Here is a 20868-nt window from a genome sequence, read left to right on the forward strand (position 1 = left end):
TCTCGTGCTGTCCAGTGTCCTCCTGTGTGCCAACAGTGGGTGTGTTCCTCTGAAGACCCTGTGCTCCTCTTTATACTCTCTGTTTGGCTATTTTAGGACACAACACCTCACAGATTCTGGGGCGAGACGTGGAAGATGAGTAGCCCTGTGGTCAGAACCCTCCCACTCGGCCTGTCATGAGCCTCTGAGACAACTTGCCTCTCCAGACATGACAGCCAGTAACCTCTGCCTCTGTTGTTGCCCACACATACCCAGATGCCTCCCACTTAAAGATAGTGGCGACATCCCAAGGGTTGAGGGAGGGGGGGAGGTTGGTGGCTTCTAGTAAACACCAGGCAGGATAAAAGTGGTTTACTGCTGTGGTGGGTAGGTGCCAACTGCAGGGCCATGGAGGGGTGAAGTGCCGTGTGCAGGCTGTCGACTATTAACTGCACTGACATAAACAGTCAGGAAAGGCTGCTGTCTTCAGTCATGTTCTATCTTAACTGCTGATGTGAGACACAAGAAGGGTAATGGTCATTACTGAGTGGTTTGCATCATCCTCTTTATGACTGGTGGGAAATCGTTAATGGTACATTTTAAAAAAAGATTGTTTGAAGTACCAAATGCCAAAGGTTTTCTGGTACAGGCATCTCAAATGTTAACAAGTGCTGCTTTTCTCGGTTTTATTTCTGCCACAACTTTGCGGCTCGTATTGTTTTCACCTTGTGATTCTGTGTCTTTATACGTCTGTGGACACATTTTGTTAGCGTGTCACAACCATGTATGATACAGTCAGAGAACTACACTGGTGAGTAGTTGAGAAGGCTGATCTCAAAGAATGGCTGTCGACCATCCAATGAGTACTGAGTACTACTCTGATAACGTAGTACTGACTACTGAGTACACATGTCATTATGTAATAATGACTTCTGAGTACTACTAAGATAATGTAGTAATGACTAGTTAGTACTTCTGTAATAATGTAGTAATGATAACTAGGTACTCATGTGATAATGTAGTAATGACTAGTTAGTACACGTCATTGTGTAGTAATGACTTCTGAGTACTACTGTGATAATGTAGTAATACTAGTTAGTACTACTGTGATAATGTAGTAATGACTACTGAGTACTCCTGTGATAATGTAGTAATACTAGTTAGTACTACTGTGATAATGTAGTACTGACTAGTAAGTACTCATGTGATAATGTAGTAATGGCTTCTGAGTACAGGTGTCATAATGTAGTAATGATTACTAGGTACTCATGTGATAATGTAGTGATGAGTACTCATGGCTCAGAATGTCAACATGTTGACAGGTGTTGTGGCGAGTGTGATCCCAAGGCAAGATTTTTTTTTATTTTGAATGGTGATCAGACAAAAAAAGACGGTACTTCGAGCTGGTGTGATGCTCAGTATCTTAGTTTAGCATGTTTGCGAATTAGTACTCAACACAAAGTGCAGCTGAGGATGATGGGAAGGTGATGTTTTGTGGTGTCAACATTTGCCACTTTTCTTTGCATTAAACAATAGTAAATTCAATGCCTCAATTTGGAAGATATTGCTTTGAGCTCTGGAAACATCCCTGCCATGTTTTACACTAAAAAACACACATAGTAGGAGTAAGCTGTACCCAGCAGCTTCGCTGAGCCAGTTCAGATATTGAGATGTTTAGTGGTCTCCAATCACTGTTCCAGCAGCACAGCTCACATTGACTCCTCGCCCCATCTGTCTTAAAACAGACCATCCTTTTAAGTTCTAAAAAGCAGTGGAGTGTAATGGCATTGTCTCTTCCGAGGTTCATGTGTGAAATAACAGTCATAGTAATCTGACCAAACAAACAAAAGCAAAGACAAATGTATTTGTAGAATTTTGTTTATTGGCCACCATTTCACGTTTTCCACATCAATTTGGATATGATGGAATGCTTTGTTAAGTTTCCCCCACCTCTGTACAGCTGTCAAACCCATCACCTTGCTCTACTCAAGCCTCCCCTCCCTGCCAAACACACACTACATTCATTCTCCTGTTCATGGACGACCAGAAAATATGAACCAGTCATTCAACTCAGACAGCAAGTTTTACACCATTCACGCCACACACACGCTCACTCGCATGCACACACACACAAAACAAACACACCGCTGTGGCAACAGGGGTGTTGGGTAGAGCTAAAAGGGATGCAGGAGGTACAGTATGGATGAGGGGTGGGGCTGTGCAACAGAACGGTTCCCTCCCTGCTTCAGATATCACAGACACTTCTCTCAGACCAACCTGCCCAGTAGACTGTACCAATCTCTGTCTGCTTTAGTAACCAATGTGAATCTCTGATTAGGCATAAATGCAGTGCAACCTATCAGAACTGGCTCAAAAAAAAAAAAAAAAAAAAACGAAAAAAACATCCCAGGTCTGAGAGTGTGTTCAGGGGCCAACTCTGCCCCAACAGGGCCAACTTGCTACAGCTGGGCACAATGGTACATCATTAAAATGACAAGTTCTCAGTTAAAAAACAAAACAAAAAAAAAAACTCATAGTGAAAGCAATTAAATAAAATAGGATTTCCCCCAAAAAGTTAACCTTTGTTCCTTTGAAAATATAGTCAGTAGCCGCGCTGAAATGAGGAGACCGACCCGAAAAATGATTTGGGAATGAAGAAATGAAAACAAAGTAGACTTCCACCCCACCGAAAGAAAATAATTGGTCTCAGCTACAGATGGGGGGCCCTTAGTGCTACACTGGACAAGCTTTGTGGGGTTTATCATAGTGAAGACACTGCAAAATAAACACATCTATAGGATGGCCCCTTGTCCCCTGAGAGATCAGTCCTTACAAAACCACCACACAAAACTCTGGTCCTCTGGATTTCTATCAGAGGGAAACGAACACTGGCACCCCCCCTCACCTACAATTACAGTTTACAACACTCATTTAGGTCATACCCACACTGGACAATGGCAAGGCTTTTTTTATGTTTTCTTTTTTTAAGAGGAGGGGAGCAAATTCAAGTGGGAAACAAACATCTGAAAGCTGGATCTCAGTGCCATTTTTACATTTGGTTTAAAATACACAAGGCAAACAGCTGATGTGGAGCTTTGTACAGAAGGCATTGAGGTCTCCCATAGAGGTGGTGTGCTGTTCCACAGAGTCCGCCCAGGTGGGACAAGACCAGTCTGGCCAGAAGTTGCAAGGTTGGAGATGTGGCTGGCAAAAAGGCTGGCCTGGCGGGCTGGCTAGCGGGCCGGCTGACTGACTGACTCACTGACTGACTGAGAGGCAGTTAAAGGGGAAGTATTAATGTTCACAGGACAGGGAAGGTCCACAAGGGAAGTGAAGGTGGTGATGGTGACTGATTGGAAGGGTTGGGGCGGGACTCGTCTCCTCTCTTTCTCCTCTGCCAGCTCTTACAACTCGTCGTGTCCGTCATCGTCCTCACCATCAGAGTCCTCGTCCTGTCCTTCGTCCACATCATCCAAATCCTGGAGAGCAGAGGAGGAGAGGCTCGTTTAAAGCAAACATGGTGGGGATGTCACATTTCTCACTATTCAGATTTTTTACAAACCAAACAATGAATGGAGAAAATTATCAGCAAATGAATCCACAATGACAATCATCATTAGTTGCAGTCCAATAGAAAGTAGTTCAAAATGTGCTCTACCTCAACCAACTCCAACAATATAATTCTGCTTTTTCTTTAATGCACCTTCCTCACAGGGAATTAATCCTTCCCCTTAAGGAAGGTGACCTTGTGGACAACCTGTGTACCCACAAGGCCAGCATTCACATTGCTGCAGTCACATGAAAGTGCTTGTTATAAGGGGTTGTGGGCTTCCTTTTGCTAGCTGTAACATGGCTTGATATAACTGCGGGACCATGCATCGTGTTCGCCGTCACAGGAGAGAAATAAAAAGCCTCTGTTCGTTCATTATTTATACAATCACCAGTTTGCAGTGTTGATGCAAAAACAACACATGGTCAATCAACTTATGTGTTGTGGTGATTAGAGGTTGTAGAGAAGTAGGTCTATTTCAGCAATCTGCTAACAGTGGCTGACCTTATTTTATTCGCCAACGTAGATTTTTATCAGCATTTGGCGAGCGATGGGCGCTAATTTTGGACCCTGCTGGCTGCTTTACACTATTTTTAGTGGTTGCATAGGAGAGGTATAAACTCAGGCCATCGCAAGGATGCGACAAATCAAATCACTCGTCACTCAGCAGAATGTGTAAACAACGCTGCTTAACATATAGATGACATCTTTATTTTGCATGGCCATTCGCTCATGTCTAGTCTGGAGACAGGTGGCCGCGTCCATGTGTCAGCTACAGAAAAGCCCCAAAGTTGACTGCAGCGCTGCACGTGCTGCTTTCATCTGGAGGCTCCAGGCAAAGCCCAGTAAAGAGCTACAACAGCTGCAGATAGCTTTAGTGGACAGGATTCAACTGGAATTAGATTTCTGAGAAGGGGGTGTGGTGGCAACAGTGGAGTGGAAAGGCGCTAGGAAAGAGGATCCCCTCCAGTGAGCTGTAGCACACAGGTATGGGTGAACCTGTCAAGCACCAAAAGTGAAGTGGGTCAGTCCTAAAGTCACAGGTCACAGCCTAAAATCCTAACGAGTCAGTCCTGTGATGCAAAATATGCCTGCAGAGAGCTGCCTCAGTGAGTTATAAAGACTCAACTCCAAACACAGAATGTCCAAATAATGCTCAGAATGATCATGCACGGGTCATTGAAGACGAGCCCATATTTCAGCAGATCATAGGGAGGTTTTTCTGGTACACTGTGGCTGTTTTCTGGTTCAAAACATTCTACTTTCTTGTAAACAGCAACTTAAGTGCAACAGTTTCGGGAATAAACATTCCCTCAACAATAATTATTCATGGAACAATTCACGAAACACATCTAACGCCACAACGTAGCAGCTGTTGTTGTTTTCCCTCATTTAGTACTGCCTCTTAAATATGAATATGTCCTCTCTGGTGTTAGGTTAGGTACACAAACAAAGCTATACTGAGTACACACACATCCACAGTCATAACGCAGTGCAGCAGAGCACTGCATACACAGATTTTTGTGTTAGCGTACTGCTTCTTTTATGTGATCTCCAAAGGAAAATACAAGGGGAGCCGCTCCATCAAGATGAACAGATTATTAGTTTAGCTGCGTTCAAAGCTCAGACAGCCTGAGGTTTAAAAGACAAAAACAAAAAAGACTTTTTTTTCTGAACAGCTTCTTCTCACGAGGCTACACCTGTGCTGCAGTGTGAATGCAGCTCATCTTACCTCTGTCTCCAGGTCGTCATCGTCGTCTCCCGCAGGGGCACCGCCCTCCTTACCACCGCTCTCCAGGAACTTGGTGAAGCCTTCAAGTGTTCTCTCCCCATTGTAATCAATCACCTGTAGATCAGACATTATTTTGGATTTTTACTTCATTTTAATGTACGTCGTTGATTGTGTCTTATCCCCACCCCCAAAAAGTTTATAAAATGCAAGCATGAATGCATGTATTAAAACACAAACACATCCCTGAGCCTCTGACACCTGACTACAGCATTTAAAAGCAGCTAATAAACTTCGGCACTCAAATGGTGCCAATAAGTTGTCCACAGGGGACGCATGAGCGGTGACACAGCAACAAGCCAGTGGGATGATTGCTAAAATAAGGCTGCACATGAAAAGGACAATCAGAGGACATCTGCAAAACAACCAATTCAATTTTTAGTGATTTAATCCAGCCATAACGACCTGCTTCGCAAACCCTCAGGGCTGCCACTGCAGCTCCATCCTTTCTTAGCCTTCTCCCTGGTCTTCTGCATGCTTCATCTAACTGGGGGTCATGGGCTAATCCTTAGACTTAGCATGGGGTGGCCCCAGTATATAACACTGATTTAAGATTGCCTGGCACGTGAAGGCCGGGTCGATAAAGGAGCGCTGAGCAGAGAGGCAGGTGCAGGCCGAGCAGAGAGTCTCAATATGAGTGAAGACATCAAGCAGCAATCTTTAAGAACCAAACACCAACATAATTATGCAAAAAAAGCTTACAAGGCCAGCAAGCTCAGGTTTCTGCACATGGTTAACACTGCTAATTCAAGAGGCACTAATGTTACTTGGGAGGCCAGCACGGCAAAGATTTTGGATCCAAATAACTACCCAGATCACTGTAACTCACAACTGCAAGAGCATGTAATGAATAAGAGGGTGAATCCAATAATTAGGGTGGAGAAGGGATGGAAGGATCATGTATCAGTCAACACAAATCACAAAGATCTTCAAGATAAGAGCGATGATACCAACCAAACATTTAATCTGCTTGTGGATCAAACACAACAATAGAGAACGCTGTGTAGAATGTTCTACTCACTTTGCGCTCATCTCCTGCAGGGAAGAACTTCAGAGTGGGGAAGCTGTGGACTTTGACTGCCTCAATCTCATTGGCTGTGGAGTCCATCTTAGCCACAATGACGTCACTGCTGTCCTTATACTTCTCTCCCAGCTTCTCCCAGATGGGGGCCAGCTGCTTGCAGTGTCCACACCAAGGTGCATCTGGAAGATGACAAAAAACAAGAAAAAAAAAGAAAGAAAATCTAATTAAATAAAATGTGCGTGAAAGTGTTTGATCTTTGCAGACAAAACACAGAGTTCACTTAGATATTGACCGGTGAACACACTTAGAAGCACGATCATGTCGTGTGTTTTCTTTTATTCCATTAAATTAAGCTCGGGTCAATAGGGTCTGGAGAAGGCTGGGTGTTTGATTTCTGTAATGCATAGCTGGAAGCAGGCGAACATGCACTGAACGTGTCACGTGCAGCCTCAGCTCGCCATCGACTGGCTTCCCCGCCGTGCACGACGGGCTGTGAGCCACATTTAACAGCCAGTGATGGAAAATTCCTCCAAAAATAGTGCAAATTTGAATTTGGTTCGTTATAAAAAGAATCCAGCTGCTATATTTAACCGGATCTTTTCAACTTCAGTGTCTGGTAACAAATTAATTTGCAGAGCAGACTGAGGGTATGAGTGAGCCCCTAGCACCAACTCTTGAGCATTTGAAAAGGGCTTAGCACGGGTAAAGTAAGGAGGGGCGAGATTTGAGTTTCAAATACTGAAACTGGAGGCTACCTCAACAGATTATTCACCAGTATGATTCATGCAGTTGAACTGGAAACGTCTGCTGACAAAAGGAGCTCTTACAGAATTCCACGAAGACGTTCTTAGAGGAATCAAAGGCGACCTCCTCAAAGTTCTTGCCGACCAAAACCTTGACAGGGGTTTTGTCCCAGTCTTTAGGGATGTCCTGGCTCATGAGGTGGGGCTGCGAGACAACAAAGTGGACACAAAAATACACTTCAGTTACTATCATTCAACACAAACATCTCCATTCAAATGCATGATGCTTAATTAATCAAATCCTAGCATTAATGTGTAAGTATATCTGCAACATCCCTCACCTTGAGTTTACCCTCTGTGAACAGTGTGCAGAAACTGATGATGCTCTCTGCTGTGATGGCGTCGCTCTCGGGCTTGTACTTGGTCATCTCGTCCTCCAGGGTGATGAGGCGGATGGCGGGGCACTCCTCTTTCTTCAAGCCGAAGAATTCCAGGATGCGCTGGTTGTCGTCCACGTCGCTGTCGATGAAAATGAACAGGATCTGGACAGGGAAGATGGAAGAGGTCAATACTTGATTTGGTCTCAAGATTCAAAATATCCTGGCAGAATACAGAATGAAGAGCAGCCATATGTGACAGGAAAAGGGAATGTGCATTTTTAAAGAGTGGCTGGTGTTTTAAGAGTTGAAGTTCATCTACCTGGCCCTTGAATCCCTCTGCGGCTTTCTTGAACTGGTCCATTTTGTCCTGGAAGTCTGAAGCAGCTTTGGGCAGAAACATGAGGATGTGCGACTTGATGTCTCCACCGAAGATTTTAGGGGCAGTCTGCACAAAAACATACGAGTTTCACATGTGGGGATCACACTTGGACTTGTACGGTTTCTAGTAGTGCTGAGTTTTAATAAGAGACATAACGGTCACAAATTATTACCTGCTCGGTGAACTCGATGACCAGAGGCAGTTGGTTAGCCTTGACAAAAGCCAGGAGTTTTTCTTTGGTCAGCTCTCCATCAAAGGTATTGCGTCCTTCATCGAACTGCGAAGGAAACATGGAAACATTGGATACAAATATTCTCCAGCCATCTAGTCTGCCTGTGAACACCACACATAGATTTACCGGACAAACTTTAAAATCCCCTGGGAACCCCCAGCTGACACAGAGCCAGCAGCCCCAGTGTACGTTTATTAAGTGTTAAGAATATCAGTGGTGCAGCTGTGGCAAGCAGCCCTTACTGGCACACAATAGGAAAAAGGACATTTGGCCGGTGGCATGCCGCCAGCCCTGCGGCCACTGACCAAGGCTGTGAAACTTAAACCTAAGACCCTGTTGCAATAAACAAGTGAAAGACCCCAGCTGTTTATTATAGACTGAGCCCCTGCTTGAAGAGGGTTTGCCTAACTGTAGGCAATGAGCCCACATGTCAGCGGTGTTTGCCTCAGGGTAAAGTTACCAACACACAGCGAGCAGTGGAAGGGGCCTTAGTCCATGTGCCAAAATGAAAGACGATCATCCATAACTCCAAAGGACTGAGATATGTAGAGTTTGTTGTTTCTTGCTGAAGCGACTCTGGCTACATGAAATTATTTCATTAGTGATCTTCTGTGACAGCCAGCAGGAGGCGTGACTTCAACGTGTACTTAAATTATCACAATTTTATAAACAACACATACCATCTAAACCAATCCGTGTGAAACAGCTGGCGAATGGACTAAAATTACATGGCACCTCATAGCAGTCCAAAGCGCCCATGCACCCATGCCCCTACACACTAATGACAGCAGTGCTGCTGTGTTAGGATCTAGCTTTCACGTTAGGAGTCAGAGGGGGTTCAGTGTCATGTCACTGACTGAATCATCAACACTATGAGTGACTAAATACACATTTCCATGTTTAAATGTAATAACGTTTGAAAATATTTTACATTTTTATTTCACATTTATTATATTTAACCACACCGACATCCCATCACCTTGAAGTTGATATGGTGGACTGGTTAAACAGTCGTTTATTTGCACATCCAGCATATATGGAGCAACATTAGCTCTGCTGGTGGTGCTGAGCTTTTCACTGAAAACAACTGCCTGTTGCAGCCAAAAATGGTGCTACGAGAGCTGTGACAGTGAACCAAAATAGTAAATTTGCTGGCCGAACAGTTAGAAAATGAGCAGAAACTCTCAATAAGAACACACTTGTGATATTGTAAAAGCTGTGGCTGTAAGTTTCATCACACCTTTCATACTGTCACACTGTCTTCACACTGTTATTTAATCCTTTGTTTCAATTCCATCAGTCACCACTTGCATTTAAGAAGTGGGTCATTAGTTGTAAACCTTTGATCTTCCTTCGTAAACACTACAAGATGTGGTCATATTTCAGCAGACGCCTGCTCCCTGTGAGCATGACCCCACAAAGGCAAAAGGAAATGCAGAAAGAGAGAACTCCCAAACACCCTCACATTACTCATTCATTTTTACTGACGAACACACTGGACCTTGAACTAATTTGACAAATCGACATGCCAACTGAGATATGGTTTTGCTGATAAGAAAGCTCAATGATCTGTTGTAGTCAATAAGTGGAATACAAGGCAAGCATCACCTCTGTGAGGAAAAAAAATCCCATCTTGTGTAAATTTCAATGAGCTACAACACACAGGAAGAGGGAAATATGGCCTATTCGGGCTAGACGGGGAGCACATTCACTCATCCTCTGCTCATAGCCAATGGGGCTGCTGGAAAGACATACCATCACCTAATACAGCTCTTTACCATTCATCACCATTAGCTCGACACACTGAGGTCATTAACCTGGTGGGTCAAGCGACGGGCCTAAAGGCAGGCACACGTCAGACAAGCTGAGATTAGCAAAGGAGAGCGAATACTGTGAGGCCTTCAGCGTCACATTACCAAGACATAGATCAAAAACACTGGGATGTCTTCAGCAGGTTGTCTGCAAACGCTTACATATGAGAGTGTGGTTCACAACCTGAGGCACTGATAACCTCTTTAAAATATGTTTTGATTACACCAGGGACAGCAAACAACTGTTTGTCCACATGCTCGAATATACAATGATGTAATATATGTGTGCTCTATGGACTTTATGTGTCTCTATAACATCTGGATAAATCATTATGGAGCAACAAAGAAATAAACTTTGAACATGAAGTCACCTTCTTGAAGAGGACAACACTGTCCTTGGACACTTCAAACTTGGAGTAAACTGCATCGTCCGAGGTCATGGCGAAGGGAATGTCATCTATGGCTTCAGCTGCTTTTTCAAAGGCCTTGGCATCAGCGGAGCTGGTATCCTACAGACACATGAAAACCTCAAGATGAAGCTCTGTGGTCCCCAATGATTAAAATGTCCTTTTTGTCCTTGAGAGATCAAAACCATACCTTAAAGAAGCCGATGACTGCGACCTCATTGTCGGCGATCAGAGACTCTGCCTCGGTGACTCCAGCCAGGGTAGCGACGGCTGGGCCTGTGCGCTTCTTCAGCCAGCTGACAATGTCATCTGCCTGCCTGCCAGCTGCCAGACAACAAAACACAATAACTCAAGTACTTCTGAACACACAGACATCACGAGCCGTGTGCAATCAGCTTTCAGGCTTTGCGCATATTACAAAGTAGAACGCAAGAGTGACTGCAACTTCAGCACTATGGTGTCTCCGGGGAGCAAATGTGTGAATGAATTTGCATTTCCTCTGCTAATGTCAAACTGACGACACACAAGTCACAGAGATACACCCCACGTAAACTTCCTGGCGTGAAAGTTTTTTGAAAGTCATAATATGTCGACGACAAAAACAGACCACTTCAGTATTTCTGAAACCTCTAGCTAACAGCTCTTACAACTTCAGATGACAATACAGAAGTGGCTCACTCGTTTTCAGTTTCAAAGCCAAGCATCATGTTGTATGATATTAAATATCACACAAAAATAAAAATCATCATGCCAGCTTCACAAGGCTGCAAAAATATGTTTATCCTTCTTTGGAGTAAGACTGAAAGACTGCAATTAAACTGGACTTCAGACTGACCTGGCTGTCAGACTGAAGCAGTGATGCAACACAGTAGCAATTTCACTGAGAAACACATGGCAATGAAGTGATACAGCAGTCGTTTTGGTGCAGTGTTGTGAGGTCTCAGGCTGTGCGTGGGAGACGGGTGTTTCAAGACTCGAGTCAGAGTAGTAATTTCCACCTACAAAGCGTCCCAACATACTTTCCCCACCCTTCTAAACTCAGCCAGCAGAGAGGAGACGACGTGAGGAACTGCACATATCTGTACCGGCTCAGAGTTAGCACGGGCCCAACGTGCAGGGAAGGCCCAGCCCACATTTTGTCTCAGTCATGCTGCTGGAAGCTGGTTGGCTGACTTCCTGTTTATGCTGCAGATCATATTACCAGGATGAAGAAAGTGAGCAGGGCTTGCTGATGGTTGTCAGATCTGATTTATTTTGCCATCTATGAAGCACCGCCTAAGATTCTGGAGTAATATTCACTCACTTCACTATGTTACTCGAGATTACATCATTTTGTGGAAAACAAAACTAATTCATGAAGGTGCACTGTACAGAGAAAAGGAAAGTTATATGATGCAATTAAGGAGCATAAGAACATCACAACGTCACTCTTAATTAATAACACACTTGTCTGCAGTACTGTATATTAATGGAGCTAATTTCCCATGACTCTAACTTTTGAGTAATCCCTATCTCATGCAAGCACATCAGTTTGGATGAAAGTCACAATGAATGCTCACCAGAGTACTCTTTGGGAGACTCCTTCTCTCCACCCTTGAAGAACTTGATGGTGGGGTATCCCCGGACGCCATACTCTTGGGCCAGTTCGGTCTCCTCTGTGGCGTCCACCTTACCCAGGCGGACCTCTGAGCCCTCGGCCTTCAGCATGCCAGCGGCCTTGGCGTACTCTGGAGCCAGGGCCTTGCAGTGACCACACCATGGGGCATCTGCAAGAGTGTCAGGAGGAAATTTAGGAGGGCACACACAGAGGTTCACATTGGTGTTGATAAGTCAACCTGATCACAGGGGTTGATAATTTGAGGCCCAAAAAATTCTTTAGGATGAATGAGGTTCTATCTTCTCTTATAATATTGCTGGAAAACAAAAGCAGGAAAAGAAAAAAACATGACAAAGACGGAGCTGCAACAAGCTACTGTCAGAATACACTGGTATTAAACGAGTACCTAGTTGCTTTATTAATGAGCCAATCCACAAAACTGACTACAAACCCCGTCTATAAATGACTAATTGTTCACAAAACATTCCCTTTTTTAAATTGCATTTCATTGCAACTTAAATATCATTAGGTTTTGGACTGTTGATCATAAAAAGCAAGCAATTTGAAGGCGTCAGGTTGGGCTGTGGTAATTACATACCATATAAAAAGAATTACTGACGATGAAATAACTAAATTAAGGCCCTATATTGATACGATTCAGGATAACGTTTGGTGTAGTGAGTTTGCATCCTTTTTAAAATGAGTACTTTGAAAGAGACCTGTAATACCTACTGGGGTTTCATGTTTTATTTGTAAGTCATAGTTTCCAACTGCACCTGTAAAAGTCTGGACACAAACTCCAAACAGATAATAAACCTCATCAGGACTGACACGTCAGATAAAATGCCCTGCATTGCATCATGTTCAGTTTTTGAAAAAGAACAAAACTTCCTTGTTCAGAACAGTCAACATAAACGGACAGCTGAACATTTGTAAAGTACACGTCAACCTAGCTCCACATCGCAACTAAGATCCCGCCCACCTGAGACATACGTGGTCAAACAAAGACTTCATCCCTCCCATCCCGAGCTCATTGGAGAGTCTTCCCCACGGCCATCTCTGACTGGTCCGCTGGATTGTCACACAATATGAGAGCAGGTCAACAAGCTGACAAAAGTGTAGCGGGATGGGCCTGCAGGCTATGAAGAAGGGCTCACTAGAGCCTGCGGTGCGACGCGAAAACTAATCCTAGAAAAAGAAATAAATCACTTACAGTCAGGAACTGATTTAAAATAAATAAAATGTCTGGGCTTCACGAAAACTGAAACTTACTGTATGAAACCACAGCAGCCAATCGAAAGTTAATAACCCCGCACTTAAGTGAGTCAACTCGTTAAGTTACTGTTTTCGCTTCTGGGCACAAGTGTGTTATTACAGCGTTATGCTGGCGCTAACGGTGATTTCTCAAAATGCAACATGATGAGCTGCTATTAGCTAACTTACACATAACAATCTGAAGCTTTAGCTAACTTAAAGCATGAACATGGCGAATCCGGAGTTGCAATACGATTAACATTAATGACAAGCACAAGTTGGGGTAAATGTCTCATCCTCTCAACCATGAACATTTGGAGGATACTCATGCTAGCTTACGGTAGTCAAATGTAATGGGAAATAGTCTGACAAAGAGAAAACGCAGACTGCTAAACAATAACCGGTCCATTTTTCATAGTTTAAACTACTGTGAAAGAGCTGGTGGGCAACTAGGTGAAACAGATTCACGTCTGGATGGAAAATGGATGAAGACACGAGAGAGAGAGAGCCACTACGAGCGGCAACTTGTCAGAAGTGTCAAAGTTTAATGCTAACATTAAGCCAAGCTTACTTTAGCTAGCTAGTCGGGCAATCGGCGAGCCTGCTGACGACAGCTAGCTTTAGCTAGCGAGGTCTGTGTAGCTTTTGATACTTACAAAATTCAACCAGGAGGTTCGGGTGAGCCTTGAGAGCCTCGTCGAAGTTACTTTTCTTCAGCACCAGGACATCTTCTTCCTCAGCGATCTCAGCCCGGCTGGCCACAGCCAGTGTGCAGAGGAGCAAAAACTTCAACATAGTTGCCGTCGAGTATTCTTCCGGACAGGAGACGAGCGCTGCACACACGGTTAGCTGCGGTTTAGGTCGGAAACTGCTTACAGTTTTCGTCTTTTTTTCTTGTTTAAGGCTGGGAGAGTAGCTGGTATTTTGTGTGTACCGCTACTAACGTGGCATTGCACGCAAAAACCGGAGGGGTCAGCCGTAGTGCGCATGCGTATTTATGAGGCAGAAAGCAGTTCGTGTTGAAATGTGACTGGACCGCAGCGAAGTGCACCTGGAAGTGAATGAGCCGCGCGCCCCGCTCTGTGCTGGCATGCCTCCACATCAGCCCTGACTGATAACACACGGCAGGCACGGAAACCCGCGTGGACACCGGGGTTTTTAAGCACCAAGCCCTCTGAAATCAACACTTGTTCACATCTGAACAGTGTTGTAATCACATTTGTGGCACATCGTGCGGTATTATTTTCGTTTATCCAAATGTGTAAAAACTATGTTCTATAAGTGAAATAAGCAAACTATGTTGCAACTTGAGTATTTACAGTTTTTTCTACCTCTGGCTTTATTTATTATGGGGTAAGTAACTGATGCAACAATGGTCGGAGTGTTTGGAAATGTTGGTGTTTTTGTGTTTGCAAAGGGGACAGAGCAAAGTCTGAATGATTAGTAACACTTATACTGTAGTCACATGATGTTTGTACTAACAACTCTAATACAAAAACACTTGCACTGTACATATTATTATTGATATTGGTATAGTCCTGTTGAGGAAGGCATTAAAGGGTTAGCTCACTCAAACAGCAAAAACCTAAGAAGAGTCCCAGTGGGATTTATTTTATTTTATCAATCAATCAATCAATCAATCAATATTCCTTTATTTGTCCCGCGAGGGGAAATTTCAGAATACAGCAGCATCAGTAAAGATTAGTAAAGATTAATATAAGAAGTGCAATGCAGATTAGAAACAAAACAGTATATACAAAAGAGTGAGGATTTAAAGAAAAATAAAAATAAAGAAAAATAAAAAAAACTATTACCTTTTGTGTTCCCTTACAATATTTTTTGCATTCACCCTGATCCACATGAACAATGAGTGTGTTGGTCCAGTCCAGTTGTAATACACCGCTGGTTTAGGTATATACTCAGCAGATACGGCAGAAAGAAGAAATATTGTGACACTTTCCAGGATGCATTTATTGCCCACCGGTCCTTTGAAAAAGCTGAACTCTGACAGTGTACAGCTACTGGCGGTGAGCACGGCTGCAGCTGCTCCACCTGGCTCTGCTGGCTGAAGCTGTGGAAATGGTTAGTGCTCAGACTGCGGCTGCATTTGTGGTTGTATCTCTTATGCTTTGTATATCTAACTGTTCTGTGGCTACTCTTTACTGCTCCCACTGGCATTAACCAAGAAGCCTCATTTAGGCACAAGGGATTTAAACATGTGGTGCTTTGATCAAATACAACATGTGTTACCAATACACCACAGGAGTTCAGGATCACAGCCGCTGCAATGCAAGTCTCAGCCAAGGTAGCCATGCTCATTTAATGCACACATACACAACCGGTTATAATCGGCTACATCTGTCTCAGTCAGCATCAGCAGCAGTCAGTGAGAGAGCTGGGTCAGCTAGCATTAGTTATGTTAGTTCAGTTATCTAGTCAGCTGAGTTGATGCAGACTTGACCTGTGAGAGTGCTGCCACTTGTGTTGTGGTCACCAGTGGAGGTCTACTGCACATTACATAATACAATATTATAATACATCTCAGTCTTCTCCTATAGATCAGAGGCACGGTAATGCAAAAGCAGGGTGATGGAAAGCAAAAAACTGTGAGGGAATGCAAACATATTTTAGTATTAAGTATCATGAGGAAATACAAAGTACTGTGAGGTAACGCAAAAGTTTTTCAGCCACCTTGACCTTTCAGGGTCTCTGAAGGTGTTGTCATAGATTGTAAGTTTATTTGTCCGATTTTTGAGACGTCTGTCCTTAAGATGGATGGAATTTTTATTTTATTTTATTTGGACAGAACAGAAGCTGTCTCTGGACACATTCCTTATAGAGCTGGCACAGACCAAACTCCTTATCTACAGAGACCCAACAATTCCCTCATGAGCAAGCACTGGGTGTCAGTGGCAAGGAAAATCTTCCTTTTCACAGGCAGAAACCTCCAGCAGAACCAGACTCTGGGTGGGTGACCATCTGCCTCGACCAGTTGGGTTAGAGAGAGACAGAGAGAAATGCAATCACAGTAACAGTGACAGTTCTAATAATAGACTCTTAACTATATGTAGTACATAGCATAGTATATATAAATACGATATTTTTATATATGTGATGTACCTATTGGGAACAGATAGTATATGTACGTAACACAGCACTATGGATGAACTGCACCCTCCAAACTGATCACAGAGTGTACTGGTAAAAAAACAGCTATAGAGTGTATAGATGTGTGTAGAGTGCACTGTATAGAACTGAACAGAGCTGTGCTCGTAAATATGTTTAGTGGATCAGAGGAATGTTTCAAGGTCCAAGACTCACATCAACAGCAAGTTTGAGTATGATTACTCAGGGACAGATGTTTTGGAATTAAACTCTTTTGCAATATTTGGTCAGATTTCATGCAGATGGGCATCAAAGTGAGAGCAGGATCAAAAGTTGGGTCAGTTTCCTGGCAACAAGCTCTTCAGACTGAAACGTTTGGTAAATTAGTATTCATCCTTAGCTCCCCTCTACATCTTCCACATCTCTGATGTTGAAACTTTTCTGAAATGTCATATCAGGTTGCTGTAGAATCATAATTAATCATAATTAATCTGTTAAAGTCACTAATATTATGTTTAGCTGCAGTCTTTATACACAGCGTTTTTGTGCTAATGCAGTAGCAGTGTTTGCAAAAGAAATACAGTGTCAACTACAGTCATTTCTTTCCAGCAAGAAGAAAAAGACAAAGGGCCTCCCTCTGTTTCTTAAATGAAAAGCATACACGTCATCATGACCAGCAGCGAGCTCTGCCAGCTGATTAGCTGACACATTTTGACAGTTTGTCACTGTTGCACTTGGTTAGTCCACATCCTCCAATCTGTAACACTACAGAAACCAAAAAATCTTCATGCCAAAATAAGATCCATGGCACACCATTTTACAAAGTTGTTGATATTATTAAAATCATACAAAGTGTAAAGTTTAAATTACAACAATTAATTCTGGTGAAATTTAATTTGAATTTAATTCACAAACTCTCAAAGTTGTTTTTTTTTTTTTTTTGTTACAGCATTTACAATACAGTTTAGTGTGTGTGTTGCTGGTGAAGGGAGAGGCTATTTGTTTTATCAAGGGCAATTTTTAAGTGCAAATATTGCTGACTGCTGCTACTTCATGTCATTATTTGTTTAACTTTTATATAATCAGGCAGGCCAACCCTGAAGTCTGCTGCATGACACTGATACTGATATGTCAGTATGCTTTTCAGTGAGTAGACCATTTCTTACAAGGTGTATGGAGAAGGAAAGCAGTCTTGACACTGTAAAGCTCAGCTGTAATTCATGGCGTCCTCATCATTATGAATCCTTTCGCATGCAGTAGTCATGTGGTCAGTCATCTTTTTAGATGCATTAACATGTAATCAGCGGCATTTTAAGGATCTAGCTGTTTGAGGTGGAGCTAATTTTATACTTACTAGTTTGATCTGCAGCCATTCGAGCAGCTCTGTGACACTGTGTTCAGGCACTGTGGAGCTGTCAACTGAACATTAATATCGGTATGCTAATATTTGCACAGTGTCAGTGCTAACATGTTGAAATTTAGCAGGTGCCATGCTAACCATCTAGTGTAGTATGTTGGCATAGTAAGATTAAAAATTTGCGCTAACCACAAAATACAGCAGACACTGATGGGAATGTCATTCGCTTTGCAGATATTTAGTCAAAGCAAAACACTGGACAAAGTGAATGTTTGAACTGATAATGGCACAAGATGGGAAGTTAAGAGATCAGCATAATCCTGAGGGGAACATGAATGTCCATCCAGTATTTGTTGAGATGCTTCAGTTTGGACCAAAGTCAAAGTCCAACCAAGCAGAAAGACAAGAGCCGTGCCGCCAGCATGGCTGTAAATGCAACATATTTGACAAACATTATCACGTTTTTAGCAAAAATCTTAATCTGCAAAGTAACTATAATTGATTTGAAGCTTAAAGTCACATTTAATAGAAATATTCAAGTAACACAAAATTGTGCTTAAGTGGAGTAGTTTACAGTTTCACTTCCAGCTCTGTGGATTCAAAAGAAGCTTTATCAGCTGTGTTTTTCCTCACTGGGGATGAACAACAGGAGATTCTGAGCTGCACTGAAGGACGTAGAAAGCTGGCAAAGAGGACATTTTAATTGTTCGAATGAATGACTGCACCGGGAAGTTCAGTAATAAGCTGGATGGATTCAGAGCCGGAGGACAGCATGAAAGATGAGGACACACTGATGGACGTACGCAGAGCTTGAACTCGTGTTTTGACCATTTGGATGAATTCAGGTCATTAAAGCTTAATGGGATTTTAATAAGGATGGTACAGAGAGAGGAGAGAGGAAGATGAATATTCACCTGTAAATCCATTTATTCAAACAAAAAAAAAAAAAAATGCTGTTGCCATGCCAACACGACCAGTTGAAGCTCCTGGAGTCCTTGAGGTTATTGGAAGCAGGACATTAAATTAGATGCAACTCTGAATGTGACGTGAGTTCATCATAAACACTGTGGACAGTGATGTCACAGCTGAAATGAAATGTATCTTTAATAAGAACATTAACATGGCAGACAGGCTGTCCTTACCTGTGGGATTCGGTGTGTTCAGTGCTGTAAAGCATGAGTGTTTCGTTGTTTAAGAGAATACGTTGTAACATACATTTGTGAATCAGCTGCCTGACAGAACACATCTGTGTTTTCCACAACACACATTTCACCTTTATTAGAGCCAGGAATAAAGCAGAGTGTTTTTTGTTTTGTTTTGAGAGTGAATGCAATTAGATTGAATCGTCTGTGTGTGTCTGTGTCACACAGAGCAAGGTGCTTTCAATAATGTAGTTGGACGTATCTTCAGTAATATGTTCAGGCAGGATGAGTGAATCCTGTCTGAGTCTTACTTTAAAGCTGCATATATATATATATATATATATATATATATATATATATATATATATGCACATTATGTGCAAAAGAGTTTAAAAAGACTACTGCCTGGAAAAGGATGTCTTAGTTTCTCAATAGGAACACTTGAATTGCACAGGAGTAAGTTATGAATGATAAAATACTGTGTTTTGTACTAAAAAATAAATAATAAAAAAAACATTTAATATTGCACATAGATAAGGTTGATGAGAGCAGAGTTGCAAAACCAAAACAAGGAACTAGTAGAGTTGGGTAATCTGTGGGTTCATCACTACAGCTACACCCTTCACATTACTCATGGTCATGTGATTCATTTTTAATATAAAAATATTGGTGATTCGGCTTTAATGAACCGCAGATGGGCTACTATAAACTCACACTGTATGGGGTAATTAAGTAACCTGGGGTACTAGAAAAGAAAATTATATCGATCGAAAATTATCTATATATATATCGAAAATTATATCGATCTAAGACTTCTAAATCTTTCAAGGATGAGCTGCCACCAAAAGTCGCACACAAAACAACAAATATCAAACATCTGTTAAGTCACAATTACAATTGAAGTAATTATTAATGACACTGAATAATCAAGAGTCAAAATTAAAATAAAGAACAACCCAAATTTTTTTTTTTAAAAAAGCCCTAATGATAATACTTTTGTGGATAATCTGATATTAACTGTCTGTTGCACATGTGACTGCGATGTACTTCAAATGTTCTTGGTCTTAGACTATTTTAGCATATTTTCCTTCAAATATTCATTTTCTTCCTTTATTCCTGCTAAATGTAAACCTTGCGTCGTTTTCAATGTTATGTTCATGTAATATCATAAGAGGTGACTCTACAGAATTTCAATATTCTGCCACAAGATGGATCCATGAGACATCAACACTGAAAACATCAGTGGAGGAAGAAGAATGATTTATATTGTTAGTGCAATGGTGCCCCCTAGTGATGGATACTAGAAAAATCTCACTCACCCCTAATGATTAATGTGTGTGTGTGTGTATGCGTGAACAGTGCTGAGGAACAACCCAGAGTATGTCAATGCTAACATTTGAATTCTGAATGTATCTACATGTGTGATTACACAGCATCATGGAAGATAAAAATCTCAAGACATATAAAACTATAGATTTTTATATAAGCACTGATTCAGTCACATAATGGTGAATTACATTTGGATGATCTTTCTTTCCGTATAACAGCTATACTGTGTACATAATCCACTGCACATGTATGGAAATGAATAGAAATAATTAATTGATACTTGATATGATGAAGGCAAATGACAAGGTAATGCAAAATGCAAACCAATGCAGAAATGTATATTCTATATGTGATATATTAGTGTTACAAACTGTATCTACATATCCTCAGGAGACTGAGTCAACCCAATGCAACACACATGCAACTTATAACCAGTATAACCACAACGGTCCAGGTCAGGTCCAGTAGACCTGCTGGTGAAACTGGTGCAAGCTAGAGCACATGCTCACATGAATACACGCACCAAAGGCACTACACATACTGTGCATAATGGATTATCTACTTATTTTTCTACTCTCTTCTCTTACCCAACCCCCCTCCTCTGCATTTCCAATGTGTCTGTTCCAATGCTATAAAGTCACTGATGACGGTGATAGCCGAGTCATTTTCTGATTATCACATTTCTTTGTAGCTGTCATATCATGACCCGCCATCACACAAGAAAAACATACCCTCAGGCACAGTAAAGATGTGTAACAAGCGTTTATTAAGATGCAAAAATATTTACAGC

The 20868-nt window shown here is 42.1% G+C and overlaps 1 protein-coding gene across 1 annotated transcript; it reads right to left on the reverse strand.

Moving 5' to 3' along the window:
• Window positions 1-1839: 1839 nt before the first annotated feature.
• On the reverse strand, window positions 1840-14119 carry p4hb (prolyl 4-hydroxylase, beta polypeptide). Its single transcript, XM_076728476.1, has 11 exons — window positions 13802-14119; window positions 11854-12060; window positions 10485-10618; window positions 10259-10396; window positions 8017-8121; window positions 7785-7910; window positions 7427-7627; window positions 7170-7290; window positions 6340-6521; window positions 5262-5375; window positions 1840-3458 (listed from the first exon to the last, which is right to left on the reverse strand). The coding sequence occupies exons 1-11, from the start codon at window positions 13938-13940 to the stop codon at window positions 3384-3386; spliced, it is 1542 nt and encodes a 513-aa protein (XP_076584591.1). The 5' UTR covers window positions 13941-14119; the 3' UTR covers window positions 1840-3383.
• Window positions 14120-20868: the final 6749 nt, after the last annotated feature.

The sequence above is a fragment of the Chaetodon auriga genome, chromosome 4 (genome assembly GCF_051107435.1).
Source record: "Chaetodon auriga isolate fChaAug3 chromosome 4, fChaAug3.hap1, whole genome shotgun sequence".
Classification (NCBI taxonomy): Eukaryota; Metazoa; Chordata; class Actinopteri; order Chaetodontiformes; family Chaetodontidae; genus Chaetodon; species Chaetodon auriga.

Bases quoted from the DNA above. Each gene is read 5' to 3' on its own strand.
- p4hb (XM_076728476.1), bottom strand. From the start codon at position 13,940: ATGTTGAAGTTTTTGCTCCTCTGCACACTGGCTGTGGCCAGCCGGGCT. The intron at 7,911-8,016 runs GTAATAATTTGT...GTTTTTGTGCAG, and splicing joins TCATCGAGTTCACCGAGCAG to ACTGCCCCTAAAATCTTCGG. The intron at 7,291-7,426 runs GTGAGGGATGTT...GTTGTCTCGCAG, and splicing joins TCACAGAGGGTAAACTCAAG to CCCCACCTCATGAGCCAGGA.